The sequence below is a fragment of the Strongylocentrotus purpuratus genome, unplaced genomic scaffold (genome assembly GCF_000002235.5).
Source record: "Strongylocentrotus purpuratus isolate Spur 01 unplaced genomic scaffold, Spur_5.0 spur5_scaffold_4, whole genome shotgun sequence".
NCBI classification, from domain to species: Eukaryota; Metazoa; Echinodermata; class Echinoidea; order Camarodonta; family Strongylocentrotidae; genus Strongylocentrotus; species Strongylocentrotus purpuratus.
In genome coordinates, this window is record NW_022145610.1 from 27361773 (window position 1) to 27388348 (window position 26576).

General features: G+C 37.9%; 3 protein-coding genes across 3 annotated transcripts; 1 reads left to right on the forward strand and 2 right to left on the reverse strand.

The window, feature by feature from the left end:
• Window positions 1–1380: 1380 nt before the first annotated feature.
• Window positions 1381–8725, reverse strand: LOC100887942 (RAB6-interacting golgin). Its single transcript, XM_003723240.3, has 7 exons — window positions 8627–8725; window positions 7664–7786; window positions 6403–6485; window positions 5083–5410; window positions 4531–4632; window positions 4018–4158; window positions 1381–2882 (listed from the first exon to the last, which is right to left on the reverse strand). The coding sequence occupies exons 4-7, from the start codon at window positions 5187–5189 to the stop codon at window positions 2237–2239; spliced, it is 996 nt and encodes a 331-aa protein (XP_003723288.2). The 5' UTR covers window positions 5190–5410; window positions 6403–6485; window positions 7664–7786; window positions 8627–8725; the 3' UTR covers window positions 1381–2236.
• Window positions 8726–12709: 3984 nt separating this feature from the next.
• Window positions 12710–14739, forward strand: LOC592228 (OCIA domain-containing protein 1-like). Its single transcript, XM_030998004.1, has 2 exons — window positions 12710–12819; window positions 13646–14739. The coding sequence occupies exon 2, from the start codon at window positions 13654–13656 to the stop codon at window positions 14488–14490; it is 837 nt and encodes a 278-aa protein (XP_030853864.1). The 5' UTR covers window positions 12710–12819; window positions 13646–13653; the 3' UTR covers window positions 14491–14739.
• Window positions 14740–20764: 6025 nt separating this feature from the next.
• Window positions 20765–26225, reverse strand: LOC100888223. Its single transcript, XM_030997278.1, has 7 exons — window positions 26016–26225; window positions 25572–25845; window positions 24090–24352; window positions 23276–23507; window positions 22769–22869; window positions 22301–22477; window positions 20765–21847 (listed from the first exon to the last, which is right to left on the reverse strand). Exons 1-7 carry the CDS (start codon window positions 26223–26225, stop codon window positions 21230–21232), a joined length of 1875 nt encoding a protein of 624 aa, XP_030853138.1. The 3' UTR covers window positions 20765–21229.
• Between the last annotated feature and the right edge of the window lie 351 nt (window positions 26226–26576).

Consider the following 26576-nt stretch of genomic DNA (forward strand, 5'->3'; position numbering starts at 1 on the left):
CTTCCAAATTGCCTCTCTCAATGGCTGACAGGACAATTGCACAAAGCTCACTGCATTTGCATACATTGATGAGAGAGACACCTGCTAATTAATGAACCAATAATAAATGTCTATCCTGTGCAAATAAACTTGTTCACCAACATTTGCAGAGTATGCATGGCCCCAGATCATGCGAACTGAAACTTCACAAAACAACAACAACACATACATGTAATTGATTGCAAATAAAAAGTTTATACTTGATTCAATTACTTTATTCAAATAACTACATAATCTGTATTAGTAAAAAATATAGATGTGAGCAAAATGTCGAAGGGTCAGTGACACAAAGACATAACTCCATTTTGAGAAAAAGTGGTTTATGTGTCACTGAGCACTTGGTTCTTTATGACTTAAGTCTATGTTTCACTAGCCATTGACTTCAATGGGGAGTTGGGTGGAGTTAAGTCTTTGTGTTTCCTGGAAAGCCCACATTTTTCTGAACATTTAGATATCAAATACTCATTTGGGCAAAATATGGAGTTACTTCTTCGAGTCACTGAACCCTCGATGTGTTAAAAAACAGAGTTGATTTGTACAAAAATAATATTAGACGGGTTCATCACCTGTAGCTAGACTAGCTACTATAGGAAATAGTCAACTGGGCATGAATATGTATTCTGCCTTTTTCTGCGATCCCATTGAAGGCACTCAAGTATACATGGAATTTCTTAAATTTGTAAAGATTACAAAGTGGATAATACTTGGATCAATTTACACAAATTATGTGAAACTGAATGCATTTATTGCAAACACTAAACAAATACTTCTTGGCAGTCGTCACGGCCAAATAGACATTGGTCCCACACTAACATATATTATGTCATCATGGGCCAGAGGTTAGGGAAGGGTTAAAGGGACACCCAACAGTGATAGCAAACTACTCTAAGAGCTCAGTAAAAATGTGCAAGTCCTTTTTTACGCACAGTTGCCATTCATTTTTAGACATTTAAACAAAAACTGATTTTTTTTTCATGGTGGTTAACCACGCCATATCTGAACAAGCTTTGAATCTGGGACTTTTGATTCATAGATCTCAGATCCTCAGATCAAAGCAAATGCACTTGTTATTGTAGCCAATGGCAAACCTGTATTCAAGTCATATTTTAATGTTATAATTTTTTCCATCGTGCCCCGCTATGCAGCACTCTTTAATTGATCCACACATCTGGTTGTGTTCAAAGTTAAGAGGGGATGTAACACACGTAATTGATGCGCATACTGTACTATGGTCTTACTTGGCAAAACAATGTGATGGGTATCATATTTGCAAACAAAATATAACAAGTAATTACTAGATTCTACCTATTGTTCACAATAAATAAATACTACTCACATATCTGAAGATGCAAAATATTTATTGCTTTTTCTTATTGTATCACATAGATATCATTTACCTCTTAATTTTCTTTTCTATAAAAGAAATTGTAACAAAATAATTCTAAGTATGCTATATAAAATTTAGAAATAATATTTTTGATTTATAAATAAAAATGTACATATATATCAAAATATCAGAACTCTAAACTTGGACGCTATACTGATGTATTTTCAAATTATATTGAATTTCTCATAAGAACCTCATGTGAATACAATGTAATTCTCACTGTGTACAAGTAATACAGTACTACTACATGTATAATCATTTATAGTATCAAATTCTACAAATTCAATATAATCTGCATACCTACATGTATCTACATTTTATTACATCAAGAATCAAGTTGTTATAATGTAATTAAACTCGGCAGTGTACATTATGCATATTGAATTCATATTCATATTCCCGTAAATCTCATCCACACATAAAAAATTATTACTTATAATCAGACCCATCGTAAAGACCTTTTCAGCAGTGAAAACCGTACATTCATATTCATAGACCTTTTTTAATAGCTTTTTTTCATTAATTAACTGATTAGACTATTATATTTAACTGCTATTAAACAAAATTATGTTATCATTTTTTGAGCAACCAGAAGGACCCAAAGTTCTAACATTGTGATTATTAAAAGCATTCAGGATTAATATTAAGAATTAAATTGAATATTGTCACACGATATTGTACCAAAGGTCACTAGTACATCAACTTTGTTTGAAACACAGGAACCCCTGATTACGGGGCCACCAACGGTCCACTACAATGTATCATGACATGGAATATAAATTGGATTAGCTGCATTTAGAATAACATTGGTCATGTCTGATTTGCATTAAGCTCCACATGTTGCTCTGCCTCGGGCTGGTCACTCGATGATGGACTCCTACTGGACTCTGGGTTGTTACTTGACAGGTCACTCTCGTTTTCAGTCACTAGTTTTTCATCTTTTTTACCACCTTGATCACAAGAAACTGTTGAATCTGTGATTTTACCATCAGTTTTCTCATCACTTTCATCAGCTTTGTCATTGGGAAATCTTTCACTTTGTTCAGCATTATTTGATGGAGATGAGACTGCCAATGCAGCAGTGGAATTAAGTTTGTCAGAGGAAGCCCCTGGAGGGACAATGGAATCTTCTTTTTCGTTAGGCAGATTCCCTGGGTTATTGCTGGAGACTTGAGCCATTCCATTGTTCTCTGAGGGATTCTTTGTAACCTCCGATTGGTGAGGGACGGTTATTGGCACAGGAGAGGTAGGAGGCGTTTCTTCCGGAATCTCAAATTCCTCAAGACTTTCGACATCCAGTTTGCTGACAAGCTCTTCCAGCTTCTTTGCTTTGCGGAGCTCGTTCTCATGAATGATGGTGCAAAGGTGCTCGGTGAGAAGCTCCTTCATTTCGGACGATTTATGGAGATGAATCTTGGCATCTACAAACTCTGTCTCCGCCCTTTGGTATCGCTGCCTGCAAAAGAAAGAAAATGAAACGGCTTCATAAAAGGTCTTTAATAAGCTTCTCATTAACATTACAAAGTACAAACACTGTTAAAGGATAATCAAACTTTTGTAGTAAATTCTTTCGTATGAAAGCAGAAATATAAAAGAAACACGTTTGGTAAAAGGTTGAAATTAATCGAACCAATGATAAGGGAAAAATATTGATATTTGAAACATGAAATCACAAAGTCTATGTGAATCTAAAATTGGCATATTGGACAATGAATTGTGACGTAGTCATGGATAACTCCCCAATTTGTCATGCACAAAATTATCATTAATGTCTGTTTTTCTCCTAAACGCCTTCTTCTTTCAGGCGTTACTCTTTATATATTATGGCTAGCATAATATTTTAGATCGTATCAAAGGAAAAGACCCTCCTGAGTGATGCATTTTTTTTTTAATGACATTTTAGTCATTTTGGGGTTGGAACAATTGGAAAGTTGTCCGGCACGGTGTCAGAGAATTAAACTTTACTGATTCAGCAAATTTGAAATTTCCATGCGTATAGTGATTAGAAATCCTTAAATTGATAACTTTCTTATTTCTTATTCAATTTTGTTCAAACTTTTACCGTCTGCAACTTGATTTTTCTGCTTTAATTTTTTGTTATTAGGATTGGATTCCCCTTTGAGGGAAGTTTAGAACTTGCCTAGCAATGAACCTTATCTAATTTATATATCATGAACGGAAATCACTGGACTTTCATGTCATTAATCCACAATTACAACCTATATTCAACTTTGATTGGAGACAAAAATGAAAATTTGTCATGTGCCCAGCATATTAGGATAAGGGCACAAATACAATTTTTTTTTTATAGTAACAAAATGTAAGGAATTGAATTTGTGCCCTTATCCTAATATGCTGGGCACATGACAAATTTTCATTTTTTTTTTTTTTCATAAATCATAATGACACATTAACAATGTAGAATATGTAGGGACTAAAATATGTTGTGCAGCTGTGTCCAAAGAAAGAAATAAGGTTTTAAAAATGTAGATTTTTAGAAATTGACATCTGTGCATATGTTAATATCCTTCTGCTAGGCACACATTCAAAAGATGAAATAAAGGTAAATAAATAAAAATAAAGGTACTCACTGCGCATCGTTAAAGTCCCTGCTTACTTCCTCGATCCTGTCTCTGAGTATGCTGACATCATTGGTGAGTAGTGTTTCTATCTTTGCCAGCTCCTTCTGTATGTACAGCAGCCTCTTGGCTTCTGCTTGGGTCTTCTTCTTTCTAGAAAACAAAACAAACATATATAGAGAAAAGAATTTCTTTGAAAAGCATTGTGTGAATAATCCTAACAAAAATATATACATTTATGTGTGGCAAAATAAGAAAAAAACATGGAAAGTGACTCTGTCGGCTTCCTTTTTGAAGCTGTCTGTTTTATTCTACTGATCAAAGAAGAAAAAACTTTTTACATGGAGACATCATTTGGGCCTCATTTCTTCTGTTGCATCTAGCCCATAAAAAGCTGATACAATTTTCCTGAGTCCAAGCGGAAGCCTCTGAGCATCAAGATTATCAGTCCCTACAGACTAAATTTAACAACTAAAATAAAATAATAACAAAAATAAACAAAAATCAAGCTTGTTTGCAACTTACCTGTCAGCTATTGCTCTAAACAGAAGCTTTTTCTTCCTAACATTATCTTCCTCCATCTGTTTTTGTTTTTTCTGAAATTCCCCAAGTTTAAAAGTCTCCCTCCTGTAAAATAAAGGGGAAAAAAGCAGAAAAAACAGGTAAATAGAAGAAAAAAAAACACAGCAAAAGACTGTTATCAAGACTTCAAAAGAATATCGCCTCTCCAATGCTACAGATGTAGAGGTGTCGTAGTCGAGTGGATACGTCACCTGAATGTGGATCACAAGCTCCACGGTTTTTGCCACACTCAACCAAGGTGATGTACATGTAAATAGGTACCTGGCAGGAATAAATTCCTTGAAATGCTAGAGTGCCGTAATGACAGCCGTGCTGAAGCCAGGGTAATAACTGGGAGCGCCAGGAGTGTCAAGTCTGACAGATATAATAGCCCTATACAAGAACCAAATATTAATGTTGGAGCGCCTTGAGGACCTTGCAAGGTTGATACGTGCGCTATATAAGAATCCAATATTATTATTATTATTATAATACAAGTCCATTTTTAATACTTACTCATGCCCTTCTTCCTCATCTAAAATCTTGAACTTCTCCACCTCCTCTTCCTTCACAGCCTCCTGGGACTCCTTCTCGATGTCTTTCACAACCCGTTTAGGATCCATCCCTTCATCTTTAGGTCCATCTTTAGGTCCATCTTTCTGTCTGTCTTCGGCCTTGCCTTGAGCAGGAGGAGGGGCTTTCCTCCTTGCTGGGGTGGCCGTCTTTCAGCGGGCTCATTCAGTTTATTCCAAACATTGTGCTCCGCAGAGGAGACAGGCTTTCCTCGTGGACCCTGCGGCTTTGGTCTGGAGAGCATTTGGTCTTGACTGACTGGCTCTTGGCTCTAGCATCACAACAGAACAAGAAGGAATGATTTGTTTGTATTTAGTATTTATTGTCCATTACTGGAGATCTGATTTTCACTGGTGTAACATATACAGATCAACATTTACTAATGCACTTATCGATTGTAAGACGCACCTAGCGACCTCCAGGAATAGTGCGTATAATTGGTTGGGTCATTTACCAAAATATTTTTGGCGCAGGTACCATCAAATCAACCTTTGGTCCGTCATATAAATGACAAAAATAGTGCGTCATTGTTAGTCAGTTTACCTGTGTGTGTCAATACGTGCTGCCACATGCATCACATAAGTCACCGTATGTACCGTCATGTAGTTGAATGGTCCTCAAAATGTTGACACGGGGGTGCGTCATGGTAATCCAATATCCGACTCACATAGGACCAATGACGCGCCATTCCCGGGGCTCGCTAGGTGCGTCTTGCAATTGATAAGTGCATACCAAAATGAATTTACAAAAAAACTAGACATTAACAGTAATTAAACAAGGTTTACCATATGATTAAGCACAACTAACACAAGGTCTAATGTTTTGTAATAAACACAAATTCAGGACAATATTAGTAAACACAGTAATTAAAGCAAAGCAAGAGCGGGTGTCAGGTGATCAAATGAATGAACAAGATAGTGATTTATAGATGATGATCTATTGACCCAACTGCTAGGAGAGCATGTACAGGCTTGTACATAATAAACCAGAGGAACAGTTTCATGTACATGTATTACAATTTTTCAAAATGATTTAGCTGAACCATACTTATATATATATCTACAGTATGTAGGAACTACTATGGGGATACTATGGTAATAACAGGATCAACTACATTGTATCCATTGAACGGTATAAATTGATTGCATATGAATAGCATTTACAACTTTTCACAAGGTGTTTGAAATCGAATATGAAGGGGAAAAAATAAAGAAACATTACATTTTTTAATCTCTATATAAAATTAGTCCCTGATAGACTTACCACTGACTGGGGTGGACCAGCTCTCCCTCGACCCCTGCTGCCACCAGGCCTTCCCCTTCCCCTCTGATGGTGCTGACCTCGACCTGAAAGAAAACAGAGGATATTGTTTGTTCACAGCCAGTCTGCCAGAAGGACAATTAACTCTGTGTAGAATTTTAACCGTGAATAGTAATAACTTAAAGCCCCACTGCACTACTTATAGCTAATTAGCGCCCTCTATAGCAAACAATGCCTAATCGGTGACCATTGGTGATGACTGATTTGATGAGATAACCACCTATCAGTGACTTTGCAGGGAGGTCTAATCCCCCTGGCCAAACTAGTGCAGACAGGTTTTAAAACAAAATAGTGACAAGCCAAAGATTTAAAAAGAAGTCTCTATAGCTTACATTCATAATATTATCAATAATATAATTATGGTATTTATTCAATAATCGTCATCGCAGCTCGAGAGCTGAATTACAAATGATTTTACACTAACAAGTGCATGAGCTTAATTAATTACAAATTGCGTAAAACAGAAACAAAAATATATCTTCATAATAATAATAAAAATATCACATTAGAGCAGAAAATGTATCTATCCCCTTGAAAGGGAAGTGGAAAAGGAGAGGCTGAGTTCTTTATTAATAATGAAGTATATAAATCGAGGTAAATGTTGTAGATTACAACAATAGTTCAAGGAAGTAACGTATTGTATTGAAAGTGTGACAGTAACAAATTGAAATCATAATACAGAACGTAAACAAAAGAGCATCAAAGGTGACCATTAATAATAGCAACGATTATTTAACTTGTTTTTAAATCATAATACCGAACGTATCATGTATTAATATCTATTACATAAACAATTTTCAAATTGATTTTGGGGGTTTTAATTTAATCTTTAATTTTTGGCCCAAAATTTTGAAGGATTATGTTCGACAATCACCAATATGCTAGTGAACTGTAAATGGAACACTAAAATAAAAGAAAGGCTTTAATTTACTTTCATTTGCCACGATGATTCAGGACCTTTCAACTAATCTATATGTCTTTGGGCTTTCCAAGATAAAAATGAAGTATTTAAATAATTATTTTCCCCTCCTAAAGTTTGACCTGTACCCTGTACTAATGAAGGATAATCCACACAGCACATATTGAAGGAAGTTACACAGGAAAACCTGTGAAGGAGTTTGAGCTACATTAGGTTACCGGTATCTGCTCTTTGATAATCCTACACAAAAGAAGAAGACATTGGCCTTTGGCGAATGATACCTACCACCTCTGGCTGGCTTTTCTTCTTCATCTGAACCTTGTCTCTTCAAAGCATTTAGCTGATCATCTGTAAACCCTGTCCATGCCATCCTTGTTCAAGCTCTCAATAGACTCAATTCATCAGGGACTGCATGAAGGGCGAGAAGAACAAAAACAATTACACATGGATGAAGTTTGCTTTACTTGCCCGCCACCCCCCCCCCCCCCCACCCCCCCCCCCCCCCCCACACATGTGCACCTTACTGCCTTATAAGTTAGATTAAAGGTAATCTGAAGACAAAGCTTCAAAAACAGTACTACCTTTGGAGAGAAAACAAAATAGGCAGTGATTTGAACATGTTTTAATTTCAATAGACCTACACATATTTTTTGTAAGTCAAACATTGATTGAACCTAGCTTTAAGAGTTGGATAAACGTCTTTAGTTAGCCTACTTCTAAAACTTTGTATTTTGATAAATATCAAACAAATATATCTAAGATGTAAGCCACAAAGAGTTTATAGATCTAGGTAAGATTGAAGATGTATATTGTAACCACGAGATATGAGCTAGAATTTAGAAAGTGGTCTCAAATTATTTTATAAAGATAAAATAAAATGTAAAAAAAATGAAAATAATGTGTTCATAGGTCTAGGGCCTAATAGTTAATAAATACTGCCCCTGATCAACATTGATTCTATATTAATGGTAAACTCTATGAATAATTATGAGGTGGTCGTCCACATTCACTTGCCAGGCCAGGCCAGCCGGTAGCTGAAAGCCTACGATTGACAACATTCGCAAGCGGCGGCGCAGCTCTCGGGGGAATCACTGGAGTTACAACACAACATGTTCAACAATACATGGGACCAATATGATGAACTTTAAAATTACAGCGGAAACATCAACATGTCAGACAGCTCTCACAATAAAGCAAATCTTCAATTTTACTATTCAGTTTATTCAAATGATTGAAAGCATAACTTACATAGTCCTATCGATCCACTCTTTTGCTGTAAAATACAATCAAATTAAAATTTCGGGCGATTGTTGACGACGTGTCCATTGGCGAATATGAATATTTATGAGTTATGACGTCATACTTTCCTAGCAGACCACCTTAATATTTGTTTCTGATTTACATGTGCTGTATCACCTTGTATAATGGTAATTTGGAAATCATTTCAATAAACAGACATCTTAAAGAATTGCAAATAATCACTTGCACTAGGTTGTGTGCCTTAGATATGTTTCTACGTCTGGTCTTATTCTCCCCAGTTTTTTATTATACAAAAAGACATCGTAAAAAGAAGATAAAAGAATAAAATTCATAATGCAAAGGGTTCTTTTTAACCAAGATCAATTGTTTCGCCTTGAAGTAAAATCAATATAGTGACAGGGGCGGATCTAGAGGGGGGGGGGGGGGTTAGGGGTCCATGGTTTAACCCCCCCCCCCCCCGAAATATTGATCGGCACTTTTTTGAAATTTTGCTGGGTCAACCCCTCCCCCCCCCCCCCCCCCCCCCTTAGCAAAAAGCTAGATCCGCCCCTGAATGGAACATTTCAGACATGCATAATATATTTATGCTATGTTATTATTAATGACGATGGAGATTATGATCAATAGTCAGTTGCGGATTCAGGGGGGGGGGCACAAGGCGCGCAGCTATATAGCTGACAACAGGCACACGACACGGAGGCTCACGCCCCCGCCGTTCCGCGGGCCCTGTCATGTAGGCATTTCTCTTCTTTTTTTCTTCTCCCCGTTCTCTCCACTTTCCCTTTCCCTTCCCTTCCTTCTCTCTCTTTTAGGTTTGCTGGGGGGGGGGGGGAGTTTCTTCGGCACCCACCCTTCTCGATCCACACGTTTTTTGGCGGGATTAACCGCAAGTGATCTATTTCCCCCTTCTTTTCACCCTTTTTTTTTTTTCCTTCTTCCTCTTTTTCGGTCCCTTTTAGCTCTCCTTTTTTTCCTTTTCATTCTTCTCTTTTTTTAGCGGGGGAGGCAAGGGCCTTTTGCCCCACCCCGATCCACAACTTGTTTAATCAAACTATGGAAATGCAAGGATTTATTTAAACAAATAGAACATTGTTATTCCTGGCTCATTTTTCCAGATTATGAAAGGGCAGAAAATGAACTTTCTAGAAATGTGATTTTCTCTTTGAAATTCAGATACTGCCCGCCTAATAACCTTTTGGTACCCTCTCTTCAAATTGTTTTTAATCATCATATGCGTAGAACATGCATCATATGAGTTGCATCAAAATAATGAAAGGGGATGATCTAAGCTTTACAAATAATTATGTGTCATTTATTATTTATAATTGTGATTAAGTTATGATAAAGCATCGATAATTCTCGGTTTCTTTTTTTTCTGGGACGCACTGCGTATACTCAGTCTTATCTCAATATATTTATGATAACATATTGCAGAATTTAGACTTTGACATTATCGAACATTAGTTTCCTTACATGTTAACTGGTATCAAGTACACGTATAGGTGTATTATACCATGAACCTAATACATTGTATTAGGTTCATGATTATACATACATTAGCTTTGCAAATTGCAACTAGCATTAATGGCAAACTAGCTGGAAATCAAGTTACATTTACTAAGGTAAAAAATCAGTGGGGGGGGGGGGGGGGGGGGGGAGGGGGTGTTAGGCTAGATGGAGATATGGTGCTTGGCTGGATGTAGTTAGTGCAAGTTTAAATGAAATCATGCTAAATAGGAGATAGATATGGAGTCCGGGATGGAGTTAATATTTTTAAGGCTCAATGGAGGGGTATATATACCGCCAGGCGCGTACGCAGGGGGGGGGGGGGGGGGGGGGGGGGGGGGGGGGGGGGGGGTGGTGTTTGGGGGTTAAACCCCCCCTTTGGTATTTTTACGTGTGTAAACCCCTCCTAAAAAAAACCTAAAACCCCCCCCCCTTTGGATTTTCTTTTTCTTTTTTTTCTTTTTTTTTATTATTAAAAAAAAAAAAAATTACCTCCATGGCTGACCTGAGAAAGGTGACCTTACCCCCCCCCCCCAACGAGCAAAATGTCAAATTTTCAAATTTCGAGACCAAAAAAAAAAAAGTGTCCTCTTACCCCCCCCCCCCCCCCCCCCCCCCCCCCCCCCCCCCCCCCCCCACTGAGCGACTTTTCGGCTGGCTGAGTCGTTGCGATTTTTTTTTTGGACTCCCTAAAAAAAAGTGTCCGCTTACCCCCCCCCCCCCCAACTGAGGGACTTTTTGGCCGGCGCAATTTTCAAATTTTCCTGAGTCGTTGCGAAATTTTGGACCTGATTTTAAACCCCCCCCCCCCCCTTGAAAAAATCCTGCGTACGCCACTGTATACCGCCCCTCCCTAAAATAAAATCCTAGCTCCGCGCCTGCATTAAAATATAGAGCTATGAATTTGACTAAGTTGACGAAATAATTCGTTTATTTTTGTCGTCGAGGAAAATGAACATTTGCGCATACGCAAGTACTAGTCCATATGAAAAACAATTTAGCCTTCGGCCCCGGGTTTATAGGGTTAAATGTGTAAATATTGGGACATTTAATTTTGTCGGTAATTGGTGGCTAGTTTTGTCGGTAATCGTTATATAGCCTCATACACCCCCTCCGGCGAATTTTTTTTCCGTACTCGAGAGGGCAAATACCCCATGTGCGCATGCGCGTGGACTTGTGATTTCTCTGCTACTTCCCATACGAAATGTACATGTATTCGCATCTACTGTGCACGATTCGCGTTCTACGAGTAAACGATGGCATAGTAGTCTTCAAACACAGACTCTGATTTGCCAGTTTGACAAAACAATTACGCATATATCGTGCGTAGCAATAGTACTAGTATTCAAGTCTGAGTAGTTGTATGATTCAGACATTTTAGTGCTTACAGAAATGCATCCCAAATTGAATAGCATGGTATAGTAGTCTGCAAGCACAGACGCTAATCGGACAGTTTGACAACATAGTGTCTTGAGTAGTGCTTTATATTCAAATATGTGTAGTTTTATGATTCAGACCTATACTGGAGGGAGGGCTAGAGAGAGAGAGAGAGAGAGAAAGAGAGAGAGATATGGAGAGAGAGAGAGAGAGAGAGAAAGAGTGTGAGAGAGCAGTGGCACAATACATAGGCCTACCATGGGGTCTGGAATCATTAAACTACACAAACTTGCATAAAATCACTACTCATCAATACACAATATATTATTATGTCCTTGCAGACTACTATACTACACTCTACACATTGAGATGCATTTCTAACGCACGCACCAGTAGGGTCTGAATCATACATCTACGCAGACTTGAATAAAGTACTTCTCAGCACACTACTAGTATGTTGTCAAACTGTCAGATTAGCGTCTGTGCTTGCAGACTACTATACCATTCTATACAAGTTGGCGACTTGAATAAAGTACTTCTCAGCACACTACTAGTATGTTGTCAAACTGTCAGATTAGCGTCTGTGCTTGCAGACTACTATACCATTCTATACAACTTGCAAGCTATTTTTATATGCACTACTGGGTCTGAATCATACAACTACACAGACTTGAATAAGCACATCGCGACACATACGCATATTGATTTGTCAAACTGGCAAATCAGAGTCTGTGTTTGAAGACTACTATGCCATCGTTTACTCGTAGAACGCGAATCGTGCACAGTACATGCGAATACATGTACATTTCGTATGGGAAGTAGCAGAGAAATCATAAGTCCACGCGCATGCGCACATGGGATTTTTGCTCTCTCGAGTACGGAAAAAAAATTCGCCTCCGGCCCCCCCCCCCCCCCCGAATAGCCCCTAGCCTAGCTGATAGGAGATATATGGACTGAATAATTAATAGACGAGAATTACACTGACTGAGTTCTTCAAAATGAAACATATTCTTGCTATCATATCTGATAATGGATTGTGTTTCAATTTTAATACACATTTTAGAAATATATCTCTATATGCGCGAGCAAACTTACCAAACTTATCTCTATCATTATCACTATCTCTATGATCATTATACACAGATTGGCGCTTCAAAGATACCGTAGGTACAAAATACGTAATGCAAGTGAATTGGATGGCTTTATTACGCACGTAATATTCTGTCAATATTTCATAATTAATCTTGCCTTTTTATACGCAGGACAAACCACGGAAGTAGTTGCTAGTAGATAAAAAGGTAAGTGCCGATGAGCAATTTTAGAATAAGCAGCTATTAAGTCTATGGTAAACTTGCACTAGGGTACTGCTTTCGAAAAGTCAAGAGAAGTCTGAACTAAATATTAGAATAAAGTTGGTGCCTGGAACTGCCAGTGCAGTTTTGCCCGCGCCTCTGGCCTGGCGAACTGTGCTGTGAGCCGTGTGAGAATGAGATTGAGAAGTGTCGGAGGCCGCGCCCCGAAGGCGAGGGCCGAGGGCGAAGTCCATGCAGTGCCAGGCAGTGTATGAGGCAGACTAATTAAGTAGTAATATATACCGGTATTCATGTTTTATAGAGTACTACTACTAGTGCTACTCCACTACTATGTCCTGATCGTGTGTCCGACTCCTAGCTGATGGCGATGCTTAGTTAGATAAAGAGTTCTGGTAATGCGATTGCATTGTGAAAGAAACGAGGTGGAATCGATCCAAAATTTGACTCCTATTTCCGGCATGGAGATACCCTACTAAAACATACCCAAAATGAAGTAAATATTCGTCAAATGTCCCCCCCCCCCCCCCCTTAATTTTTATTTTTTTTATTTTTTCTTTAAAAAAAGAGAGAAAAAAAAAATATTATGCTAGATCTAATGGGTTACCTAAAAAAATGACCTTGAACCCCCCCCCCCCCCCTTCCCACCAGAACGAAATGTTGATCGGTCAAATTTTCAAATTTCGGGACCAAAAAAATAAAAATATGTCCTCTTACTTGGCCCCGCTTAATCAGCGGCTGGCTGAGAGGTTGCGATATTTTTTTATTTTTTCAGTTAAATATAGTTTTATGGGTTTTTTTAAATTCCCTTTAGAATCAACCATGTCAAAATATTCAGACAACACACCTGAGAATCCGTCACCAATGGATGCAGCTATTCAACAACAAATGAAAGGAGGTCGCTACCAGTTCACAGATGAGGAGAAGCAGGCTTTACGTGAATGTCGCTTTGAGAGTTTCTGGTACCGGTCCCTCCCTATTGCCGCCTTTTCTGGAGGGTCCACACACATGCTTGTTCAGAGAGGATTGCTGAACCCCAGCAAACGCTTCGGTTCTTTCCCCAAGGTGGCCTTTGCCTCACTGTGTGGCTACGTCATTGGCAAGATGCTGTACGTGACGACATGTCGTGAGAAGTTCCTGAAGCTCCAAAACTCTCCCTTTGCAGAGATGATGCGGAAAGGCAGAGGGGGCATGTCGCCTTCCAATTTCGGAGGCATGGGCATACCGGGATATGGCAGCGAACCATCACCCGTGGAGGAAGAAATGTCTGTTGATGATGCCTTTAAACCAGACACACCTTGGAGCGGAGGATACGACCAAAAGTTGAACATGGATATAGACACCAGTCAAGTCAAAGGGATAGACAATACCTTTGATTCTGACCGCACGATTCAGGGTGAGGATGACGCGGCCGCTTCAAAGCGTGAATTTACTGGAACCTACGATGAGCTTCGAAAGCACCACCGAGCGAAGAATGCACAGCAGTACACCCAGGTCCTTCCAGGTCATTATCAGCCTAGGTCTCCACCTGCTGGTGCTCCTCAGCAAGATCAGCCAAGGACAAGGCCACAGCAACCGGTCCGAGATGATTTCAGTCTTGGTGCTCGCAACAGGAATAAAATGCAAAATCAGTATGGAGATTCATGGGAGAAAGAATGATGTTCATGTTATCAATACTGCTTTGATTCAGTACAATTCTCTTGTGAATGTAGAGAATGAGCTTCCATCATTAAATTAGTTGATTCTTTTTCTGCCTTTGTAGATATAAAAGATTGATTTTAAACCATCCATATATACCATTTTACAACTACAAACTAAGCAAAGACAATTCTCACTATCGCCATTTACCCCCAAATGCCCGGATGTTCGACTCTTGATTGGAATTTCGAACCACTTACAGTACTTCTGGTGTACAGTGAATGCACGTGGTGTGCGTATGATTTGTGTATTATGCATGCGCAATATACATGTAGGTATCCAAAAGCTTTTTCTAGATTCCTCTCTTGATGGCTGTATACTGGCTCCCTTTTATTTTTTATAAGTGCATGATTGCTCCAGAATAAATACTGTGGGAATCCCAATGCATGTCCATCATTTTGTAATTGTTCCTTGCCAAAATGTCTCGATCTTGCAGTGATTTCAAACTTGTCTTGCCTTCGGAGCAACTTTTCCAGGTCGCGCGCTGTGATGGATTTGTTCAGAATGTTACCCAAGTGGCAAGTAACGTCTCTCATCCTTGGATATCTCCAAATGTTATTTTTGTTATTTTCATGTGACCAGCACAACCATATTCCAACTGACAATCCAATTTATAAAAAATAGAAAATTGCTCACGGAAAAAAATCCAAAGACATGTACATGTAATTGAAAGGTAGCACCATACAGCAGGTCCATGGTAGCACCATCCAACTATTGCAATGCGTATAAAGACAGCTAGCCCTGTGACTACGGTATCGGCTGGCGTCGCACCGTGCCGCAAGGGCTGAAACCGGATTCGCACAGTACAGCCGCATGAAGTAGACCGAGAGCGACTAAGTCTCCAAGCTATCCCAGAGTGCATTAGAAATAGGAGCATGAGATGAACAATCAGCCTTTAGAGATATTGGCGATAGAGAGAATTTCTTACTTTTATTTCATTATTATTTTTGCCTGTTGTCCTTCAATGCAATTTTCGACCACTGGTTTTGCCGTAGTTTATGTTCATCAGCAAACTCATTATTTTAGAATAAATAGACCTAGAAAGGGCCATTTTGTTCACTATCAAATGCTTGAAATATTTCCAAAAAGTTTTGAGTAACATTGATTGTTCTCGCTAGGAAACTGAAAAGGTAAAGACCTCTCTTTGATGCAACTTTTCTACTATCACTGTTATTGTTCAGACAGTTTATATGAGAAATCAATGCAATATTCCCCTAAATTCATGCTACTTTCAAAAGGTTTGAGTTCTCGAGATATCAAAATGGTTAATTTGTATATTGTCAATTAATACAGAAATGGTGAATCGCAAGCTGAAATTGAATTTCTGTTCATGGCATGATGTCAATAGCAATTTTTGAAGTCTGAGTCCTGATAAAGTGTTAAAACAATATATTTGGTGATATTATCAAACAGGCTTAAAGGTATTCATTGGAAAATTACACTGTGTACTGGGTATTGTTTTTGGAAAGATCTGTCAATGGATTGAAGCTGATATACATGTACTAATGATTCAAATGATAATATAATAACAATATTTAGCTTTTATAAAGCGCTCAATACAAATGTTTCTAAGCGCTTTACAAATATACTATTACCCCGGTCATTGGATTCAGTGCTTGGCCGCTCACACTGTGTGCACAATCTCCACTCCCTGGGGAGCATTCCAGCCGTGCTAATGATAGATCACCTTCAAAACTGTAGCTCAGTGCTGTGACGTCCGTGTACATTGAATCCAAAAATAGGAAAATCTTAGTGAAATCCAGATTACCAAGAAAAATGATTTCTTCTGAAATCTTTACAGGGCCATGCAGCCTATCACAATTTAAGCAGTTGAACAAGATTTGGGTATTATTATATTTCTTTCTTAATGCTTTCAGTTTGAAACATGTTGAATAAAAATTATTATAAACTGTAATTGAACAACAGCAGCACCAACAATCTTTGATAAGATTATGTTGTTATTAATCATTTTTGTTTGGCAGCAGCCAGTCAGGATTGACTTTTATTACATTGTAACAAATAGCTTACATCCATAACATTTTCTTTTAGGGTGTTTGGAACTACATTGTACACATTTATCTACAACACATGTAAGCTAGACTCATCCATACTTTGATTTTCTAGAGATGTGAGTTGATCTAATCATTGGATCCCTGGTCTGGGTAAATGATGATTTGGTTCGATAGAGAGTCAGATATTTCTTTCCCAATCTTTCAGAAAGTGACATCAAGAATAGAATTGGTCCCAGACTTTCATAATCCAATCAGAAACATACAGTGTACATGTATACTCTTGACAGCTTTAAGTATTCGATAGGATAACAAGATAATGCCTAACATCCTTGCGTCTATCTCCTCAATTTATGAGAATTGAATATTAATTATGATGTGGTTACTTCCAGCGGTGTTTTACTCACTATGGTATCAAGCTGCTGCCAGTTGTTGCAGTTTGCAGAAATTAGTTCCCTTTCAAAATATCATCTCCATGTGATATCGATCAAAAACATAGTGAAGGATTGGTTGTAATGTATTCATGCCTATAATGGAAGTATAATTATTGCAGTTGTGATGGAAAAAATATTGAGAAATTATGCAAGATATATATTGTAAGTACTGTATCTCTAGTCTAAGCATAAGATGCTTCTTTATTTGTTGTACACTCATAAGGTTAGAAGAACATATGACCTTTCAGCCTTAAGTGTCTAACATAAACATCATATGAAAATTCAAACATGTTTGAAGTCTTTTATGTCATATTGTTGTATGAATGTATTTAATTTTACAGGATAGTGAAAAAAAGATATAAAATACATGTGCCGAATGGAAAAGATAACGAGATAATGTGATTAAAGAGAGGGAGAGTGAGAGAGAGAGAGAGAGAGAGAGAGAGAAAGAGGTGTGATTTTATGGTGAAGGGTGAGATTATGTCACTAAACTCTACGAGGGAGCATAGCAAACGGGGGAAATGCATTTTTGAAGTATTGAAATTTGATATGGTTATGAATTATAATTACAAGTATGTAATTATCACTTTTTGCACTATTTCAGCAATTTTGCTATGATGGGCAGAAGGTGGGGGGGGGGGGAGTTGTCAGATATTTGATGGGGGGGGGGGGTGAACCTCCCACCCCCGGCTATGCCCCTGGTAATAAGTGAAAGAGAGGAGGAGAAAGAGCAGACAGAGAGCGGAAAAATCTGGTCATTTTGTGGATATTTCGATAAAGGGTTAACAAATTCTCCTTACCGTTTCAAATCCATACTTTGATTTTCATAGTTAATGGAGTCAATTCAAGTCATTTTTCAAATCATTTATTTCATTCTCCAAAGAAACATTGAAAAATACAAAAATGATATACTGTAAAGGATATACAGATAAATTATTGATTACAAGAAAAATACAAAGGGAGGAGCAAATTTTTTTATGGGAATGTGGGGTTAACAAAAAGGGCAATTGGCCTTATAAACGTCAACCCCTTAGAAGGTATACACTGTATTGATTGAGAAAAGAAAAAAAGGGGGGGGGGAAGCAGAGAAAAACCTGAACCTCAATACAAAAGAAAACGAAAGGGAAGGAGAAGGGGAGGGGGAATACATAACAAAGTGCATTTACTAAAGCCTTACGTCATTTAATTTGAGATTTAGTACAATGATAAAAGATAGGATTTATATAATCGTTTAAAAATATTAATTTAATTAGATTTTTTCATATTAAACGGGATATCTTTCCATAAAACTGGACCTTTGAAAAAAACTGTATTTTTTTTAAACATTCGTACGAACTTTAGGAAAATGAAAATTACCAGCATTACGAGTTTCATGAGAATGTATATCATAATTGAATGTAAATTTACATGACATGGACCTTGGCAATAAACCCCTGGAACACATAAACATAAATATAGCAATATTCAAATTATTTATATCATAAACATTTAGAAGCTTTTATTGTTGGAAGATTGGCAAAGTGTGGGCATTGAACGGCGCATCGTAAATTATTTTAACAGCTTTCTTTTGTAGTACAAATAATTTCTTCATAAAATAATCAGAACCATTTGACCATGTAATATTACAATAATTAATGTGTGGAATAATCAAGGCATAATACAACATAATCAAAATATATCGTGAGAAGTGTCTTAATCGATATTTATTGCATTTTCTGTGTTTTTTTTAATTTATGGAAATCTGAATTTCCATCTTATAAGCCAATGATTTTCGTTTCTTTCATTTTTGTTTAAATTGTATTTAATTTTAAATGGGATCTTGTATTCCCGAAAAGTCGCCAACAAATTACTCTATGATGGATTAAAAATGGATAAGCTATAGCTCGTGTTTCTTTTACTAAATTTCTCGGTGTTTACATTGATAATACTATACATTCTCAGATTTTATTGAATAATAATTTGCCAATGTGTGTTTTGCGTGACTGCTAAAGCATGTATATGCTACTATGTTTATCAACTAGGGGACCTATGCCCTTAAGTCATAAATGACAGTAATGAGGATTAATGCCCCACAAAAGTGCACTAATATAGCACATCGACACGGTGTTGATCCTGGGGCCTCACAGTTACGAGGCCATTGCTTTGTCACTGAACCATGACTGTACGCAGCGGGGGCTAGGGTAGGGGGCAGTTTCCATAAATTAAAAAAAAAACAGAAAATGCAATAAATTTTTCAATAATTTATCGCATTCTACCCCGGTCCCCAACATAAAAAATACTTCTGTGTGCCCATGCCTTGAGCCATAATGCATGGCCGTCCAGAGGATTTTTTTAATGTTGGGGACCGGGGTAGAATGCAATAAATTATTGAAAAATTTATTGCATTTTCTGTTTTTTTTTTAATTTATGGAAACTGCCCCCTACCCTAGCCCCCCGCTGCGTACAGTCATGGTTCAGTGACAAAGCAATGGCCTCGTAACTGTGAGGCCACAGGATCAACACCGTGTCGATGTGCTATATTAGTGCCCTTTTGTGGGGCATTAATCCTCATTACTGTCATTTATGACTTAAGGGCATAGGTCCCCTAGTTGATAAGCATAGTAGCCTATACATGCTTTAGCAGTCACGCAAAACACACATTGGCAAATTATTATTCAATAAAATCTGAGAATTATTTTTAAAATAATTCCATAAATTGGGATAAAAAAAATATATTCCACCTTTATGAGCGACAGTGTGTTACAACTGCATGTATTCTGTATTTAAATACTGTTGTAAATAGTTATTATTTTATGATATGAACAAATAAAGTCCCTCGAAAGAGGATAGATAGAAGGAAAAAAATACTTTGATTTTCATAGTTAATGGACTCGATGAGGTTAAGAGTTTACCATTATGACTGAAGATATACAAATGCAATAGATAAACAAATACATTGCAACTTTAGTATTACTGTTGAAAGTAGAATAGTTTATTTCATTTCACTTTCTGCGATAAAGATTTCCGGATATTTCATGGTAAAGACACATAGACAAGACATGCACCTGTTAATACGAATCATCACAACCAAAATAAAATCACATTAACTATCACATTTATTTAAATATTTTGAAACAAATTCTGCATTTTCCGATTGATCTTTGGTGCATAACTGATTTGTTCTCAAATAGAGCAATCTGTACAAAAATCCTTATTTCTATAAGTTTATAAAAAATTGCACAAATAAAATAACCCTCCGATCTGTAATAGAAAATGCTATACACGATAAAACTATTTTTTTAATATTGGTTCTAAAACCTCATATGGAATAACAAACATTGTGACACATTTACATTTCTCATTACTGGTGCAGTTTACATTCATTTTGATACATGTATAATTATTTTATGTACACAGAAAATATTTTTTTTAAAGACACTTTTAATATGATATACTAATGTATAACTTCGGAATGATATTGTAAATCTATAACAAACCATTGGAATAGAAAGACTGTGGTATATATATTTTGGCTACTCGACCACTCTTGCGATGGTACAGAACGAAATAGTACGGGTTCTAGGCCTTAGCTGTTTCACAAAGTCTTTGACAAGTGTCGCAATTCTTTTACAAATCACCACACCGCCAACAATTTAAATGTAACGATTTCAGTAGCTTGTTATGGTAAATTGTTATTGAGAAGAAGTATTAAACGGCGCTCTGGAGATCTAGCCTTCTTCCGGGTGGAGTGGATTTTCACTATTTTGAGTTGTGGTACTAGCAATGAATATAAACATGGCGTAGGTTCACCAATTTCCTACTCATCCTGTCTTTTTAGCGGTACAGTACAACTTCAAGTCATTAACACCACTAAACCCAACCCTGGAGTGTGATGAGCTTGAACTTCAGAGCTCCTGCATGATAAAGTACTTTTGTATAACATCTAACATCAAAATCTAGCTTTCAAAAAGTACATATGTTCATGTATAAGTCTTATGTCTAAATTTAAGATATCAAATATTAAAATAAACATTCATCATTTTATTAGTATACTTAGTATGCATTTGTTAAACAGTGCCATGGGTGCATTCACTTGGCATAAATGAAGTTAAATAATTGTGTATATTGTTAGTAGGAAAATATATCATAACGGGTAGTTTGTTTCAGAGAAAGGCGGAAGAATAAATAAAATCAGCTTTAATTAAATACCAGTATTGAAAGACCACATTAATTTTAAACTGGCACATAGAAATTTTGATGAGCTAACCCAATGCATCATTAAAGAAGCAAACAGGTAGATGATTTCTTGTTCTTCTTTTCAGATGGAAAGGGCGAAGAAGGCTTTTTTACTGGTGATTTATCACTCTGCTTTGGTGGTGGTTGTTCTGCAGGTGGTGCTTCAGCCGGACTGTTTTGCTGCTGTGGAGGAGCTTGTTCATGTGGAGTGGCACTTCTCTCTACGGCTACAGGAACTTCCTCGACCGGCTTGGTGTCACTGTCACTGGCATCAGCAGAAGGTGGTATGTCTTTTGTCACGCTTGTCTCCGCGGTTCCTTCATCTTTTGGCGTAGGTGTTGGCGATTGTTCTTGACTTGTCACCTTCGTTTGATCCTGTTCGCCTGCAGGCACGACCTGAAGCGTCGGTTCCGCATGTTCCTTGATCTTCTCGATGAGTTCCTCAAACTTTTCATCTTCAAAGCTGGCCTGAGTGGTCTCTTTGGTGAAGTCGATGTAGAGAAGCTGGGTGAAGGTCATGCTCATTGGTCCTTCCGGTGGCCATGTCATCTCTTCTAACAACAGGGGAATGATGGGTTTACGGAGTGCGTCAGAGAGACTGACCTCTCTCCTGCAGTTGGCGGAGAGGGAGTACTTAGGAGTGACGCAAGAAACGACAACCTGTCATATAAAATCATATATTCCTTTCATAATTTTAAGATATAGAGACAAATTTTATATTTTGTTTCTTACACTGAAATATTCTCACAATGGAGAAGAGAAGAGAAGATCTGGCCTTTAGGCATTGATAATTTTTGATCAGCATGCTACCGAAGCTCATGTTTTGATTAGGCGCCTATACAATCTAGAAATACATTTAAGTACACTTATGACACGGTTTTTGTAAGAATTAGAACTGAAGTATGCGTCAGTCCAACTGCTCTTAGCCGAAATATTTAATCGGTGACTGCTAGTATGTGAAACCTATGCTTATCAATAGGGAAATGGTTTTACTACCACCCAATCCGTGCGTTCTTTTCCAATTAACACATACGACGTATTTTAGTTTTTGAAGAGGAACACGTGAAAGAGTAGTATTCATCTTTACCACGTGGTAGAGCACTTATACATTACCTTTGCGTTTCTCACTCCTTTATCAATCTTGGAGTAGAGTGGATCCCCACCTCCCATTTGATTGATATCCAGCCAGCAGTGGTATCCCAAACCAGTGAGACGCGAGAACAGTCTCTTAATTTCAGTTTGCTTGTCCCATTGGTAAGAGATGAATATAGATGGAGCTTCGGTTGACTCCTGATATTTTTGTTATGCAGAAGAGAATACAAGAGAAACACATTTAAAAATTATGAGAACAAGTCGATATTTATTCACATGAAGGATTACAACTATGCAAATAGTTAATATAAACAAATTGAAGTAGAACTTCGATTAAGCGACAACACTAATGGACGAAAAAAAAATGAAAATGCAAATATGTAGGCCCAGTCCAACTCTCTGTCTTGAGACTACCCGATTATGTGGTAAACTCATAATCGTCTTAAACCACAGCTCCTATCTTATTCATAGTAAGTAAAAGCTTCTCACCATAGTTTGGTTCTGCTGCGCAGGTGAGCTTTTTGCTTCCTCGGATAATTTCTTAACAGTGACGGGTTTATCTTCCACCTGAGGAATCCAATCACGATATTCTGTATAAAGAAAAACGTTACGTTGATGATTGCTCATGAGTAATGATTCAATCTAATAATTTTTAGATTTGCTGTTTCTTTTGAAGCCTTAGAATTTGGAAATTGCAGTACAATGAGCTTATAACTAGAAACAGGTTCAAGTATGTTTTGGCACATGCTATTATAAAACGGTTTGGTATCTTTTTATTACGTCTTCAACAATTTCCAATGATTCACATGTGTATTGATTAAATAATGCACACACCATACCACACCATATCCACAACCTCATTAGTTCAGAATAGTATTATTTTAATCAATTTGGTTATGAATGGCTTATCTTAAGGTATGGAACGAATGATAGAAGCTGTAAATTACAGTAAAGGCACATCCAAAGATTTAATGGAACTATCTTTTGTTCTCGTACCATCGGATATCATGCTTTCATCAGGATTCGCATGATAAGAAATCTGTCCCAAAAGTTCCGAAAACTTGGCGTCCTCCCAGAATTTCTCTCCTCTCACGTATTCCTTGTCGTTGTAGAACTGGATGTAGAGAAGCTGTGCAAACAGCATACTCATAGCTCCTTGAGGAGGCCACTGGGTATGGTCTATGAGGATAGGGATGATTGGTTTGTTCAGCAGGTTGGCAAGGTTCACCTTTATAACGAGAGAATTAAACCAAAGGAAATGAAAGAGAAGTCAAAGCGATTTGCATTGGTCTTTAATCTAGCTAGCCAATATTTCAATTTGCCAGCTTATTCTCAGTAAGCATATCATGAATATTAAAGTTCTGTGTTTACTTCTGACTCTGAGCAGATTGTGTTCTTTCACTATGAGCACGTTAATCATGGATTTTGTTGAATTTGTGTAATTTCTAACTGTTGTAAAATGGTTTGGCGCGTGAGTTTGTCTCGGTGGCAGCGGTGGGATATACAATATGAATAGTGAGTTCGAAGCATTTGACTCGGTCCCAAATCACCTCTGACGATTCAAATTTCATGTATGGCATTGAATTTCAGAATCTACAATGCCCAGTTGCTGCAATAGATATTCTGTAGGCAGACTAAACCTCATCATTAGTATAAAATATAGCCCTTTAATAAGTTCCAGGGTTCTATTGAATCTAATTAATCATCTTATGACACTGTATTCCATGAGGTATTGGACTGAAAAACTGAAACCATGCAAAATTTGATGCACGATGCCACATGACAAACTTTTCAGCGTTCTCTGTCTTACCTCCTTGTTGCAATTCTCCGAGTTTGAGTATTTCTCCGTCACCATGCAGAGTACCAGTTTGGATGACCTCATACCCTGGCAGATCTTAGCAAACAACTGATCTCCTCCACCCATCTGACCAATGTCCATCCAGCAAGGAAACCCAGCCATCTCTAGGTGCTTCTTGATGGCCTTCACTTCGGGCTGGTGGTCCCACTGGTAGCTCAGGAATACCGTTGGAGGCTTCTCTGACTCATCCGGAGGGGCCTGAGGCACTAGCAGTTCTGGTCAGTAGAAAGTTAATGTTGATTTTAATAATACAAGTTTCTACTCGTGATGTATAAAATTATATTTAGACCATAGAAGTTCGTTCGTCGCCATATTTTCTGTTCCAATAAATGGTACATTCAGTGAAACTGTCATCTCTGGGGATACCACGACAATTCCCATGCATCCGGCGGTGGGCAGATGATCAGTATACGCATATTTCTAAGCTTCCGTTTACAAATGACTGACCACCAAAATGAAAATCAGTTTATACAATCATGCACCTGCAAGGAAATGTGTTGAGAGGACTCTCTCTTGAATCCCTGTCTCTGTAATATATTCCATATATTCTAAAAGGCCTGGGATGAAATTCTGGTAAGGCTACGACGTTTTTTAAATATTCTGGTGTTGAGGTAGGGCCTTGTTCTAATATCAGACAATGAATTTGATCTAGTTTCTCTAAAATTCTATCTAATCTGCAAGTCAATCTTTCGTCTGTGTCCATCAAATTTTGTTCCAGTTGAGTAGTTCTTTGGTGCATCATTCGTTGTTCATTCCGGATGGTTCTAAGGCTTTCTCGTACAAACGTTTCAAATCTTAACTTGGTTCTTGAATCCTGACCAATCCCTGAAATAAATATCAAGTTTATTAGTTACCAAGTATTACGTGTCTAGGGACATTTAAACCTTGGAGTAAACCATTCTTCACCCTCTGAAATGTGAAAATCCTTTTCTATTTTGTTGGTGTCAAAGGGATATTCAACGTTTATTAGAACTTTCACATTGTTTTAATGTTTCTCTTGCATGGATGTATGGCTAGGACAGATGAAGTAGGCCGCATTTGTAGCAGGAAATAGTTTGACTAATCACTTAGAAGATCTAAATATTTCTAGGTCAGTCTTTACTTGTGTTATAAAGCTGCAAATTACTTCTCTCTATGTGAATCAATGTTTCGATAGAGCTAAGCATCGATGAACTGTTACAGATAGTGGTCAGCAGTTTTAGTGAAGATGATACTGTGTATAAGTTGGCCGACGTCTGTTTCAAAATGAATTGAGTAAAATCCAGGAAATGCGCTTCATCGGTTTGGTATATTGCAAATTTTAGAAAGTGTCCGACCATTGCGATTTGGATGGTTTCAGTGAGACATCTAACCCTTTGATCTTTGGAGAACACACAGCCTATATTCTGATTCCCAATTGCCAACTTTAAACAAGTTAGGACAAATCTTTCAAACCTGCTTCTTCTAGAGACTGCGTGATGATTTCTGCCGCATCAGTTCTTCCCATGTCTTCCAGCGCACTGAGTATGGCGTAGGTGGCGTCACTGCTCTTGTGAGTCGTGTACCATTCAGCCAGGATAGCCATGGTAGGATCAGGTGACAGGGCCCAGTTGCGAATGTCTTCACCCGAGTAGCCGAGACGAACGGCCAAGAATCTCCAGTCATGCTCATGCTCGGGGTTTAGCAGCTTTGAGACGTCACGTGACCATTTTGGTGCGTTGGTGATCGTCTGCAATTTTAAGAGAGTTCAAAGATTGCTTACTCCTTCGACAATATATGACATGAATATCAGTATTGTGACTTTTGACACATCAGCACAAATTAATTTGATATGACTCAATGGGAGCTAGAAGTCTGTAAGAGAAAAAAACGTTTTTATCATCATCAACCTTTATTTACCTTGTGGTCAATCTCATCCACTTTCTCCACCGTCTCGTCCACGACCTCCTTCAGCTCATCAAGTCTATCACCCTGATCGTTGACCTCGTTCTTCACGTTCTGAATCTCGTCACCCTGCTGGGCCACGGTCTCGTCGATTCTTGTGACGTCGTTTTCCGTGTTCGTCACGCGAGAATCCAAGTCGTCGATGTCTTCTCGCTGCTCTGCCATTTCTTCACTGAGGCCATGGAGACTAAAAATGAGATTCAAAGGTGTATATCATGATAATGTTTTTTTTTTCTTCTAAATTCCTTGGGAGTTGCTGCAGCCTCTATGGTATGGCAGATAAAAGCATAAATGTCTCTCTGGAAACGTTACAATTCATGTTGATCAAGGGATGCGAAATAAATAATGGCTGCCTCAAGTGCTTGACCATTGCATTGGATCAAATCATTCACCAGTGCCCGTACTGAAAAGCTTGCTAACAATCATCAGAAGTCTTAATCATCTCACAAGTTTTACTCATCATGCTAATCAAGGATCATATTGACGTACCTTCCGTCATCCAGGAAATCTATCATG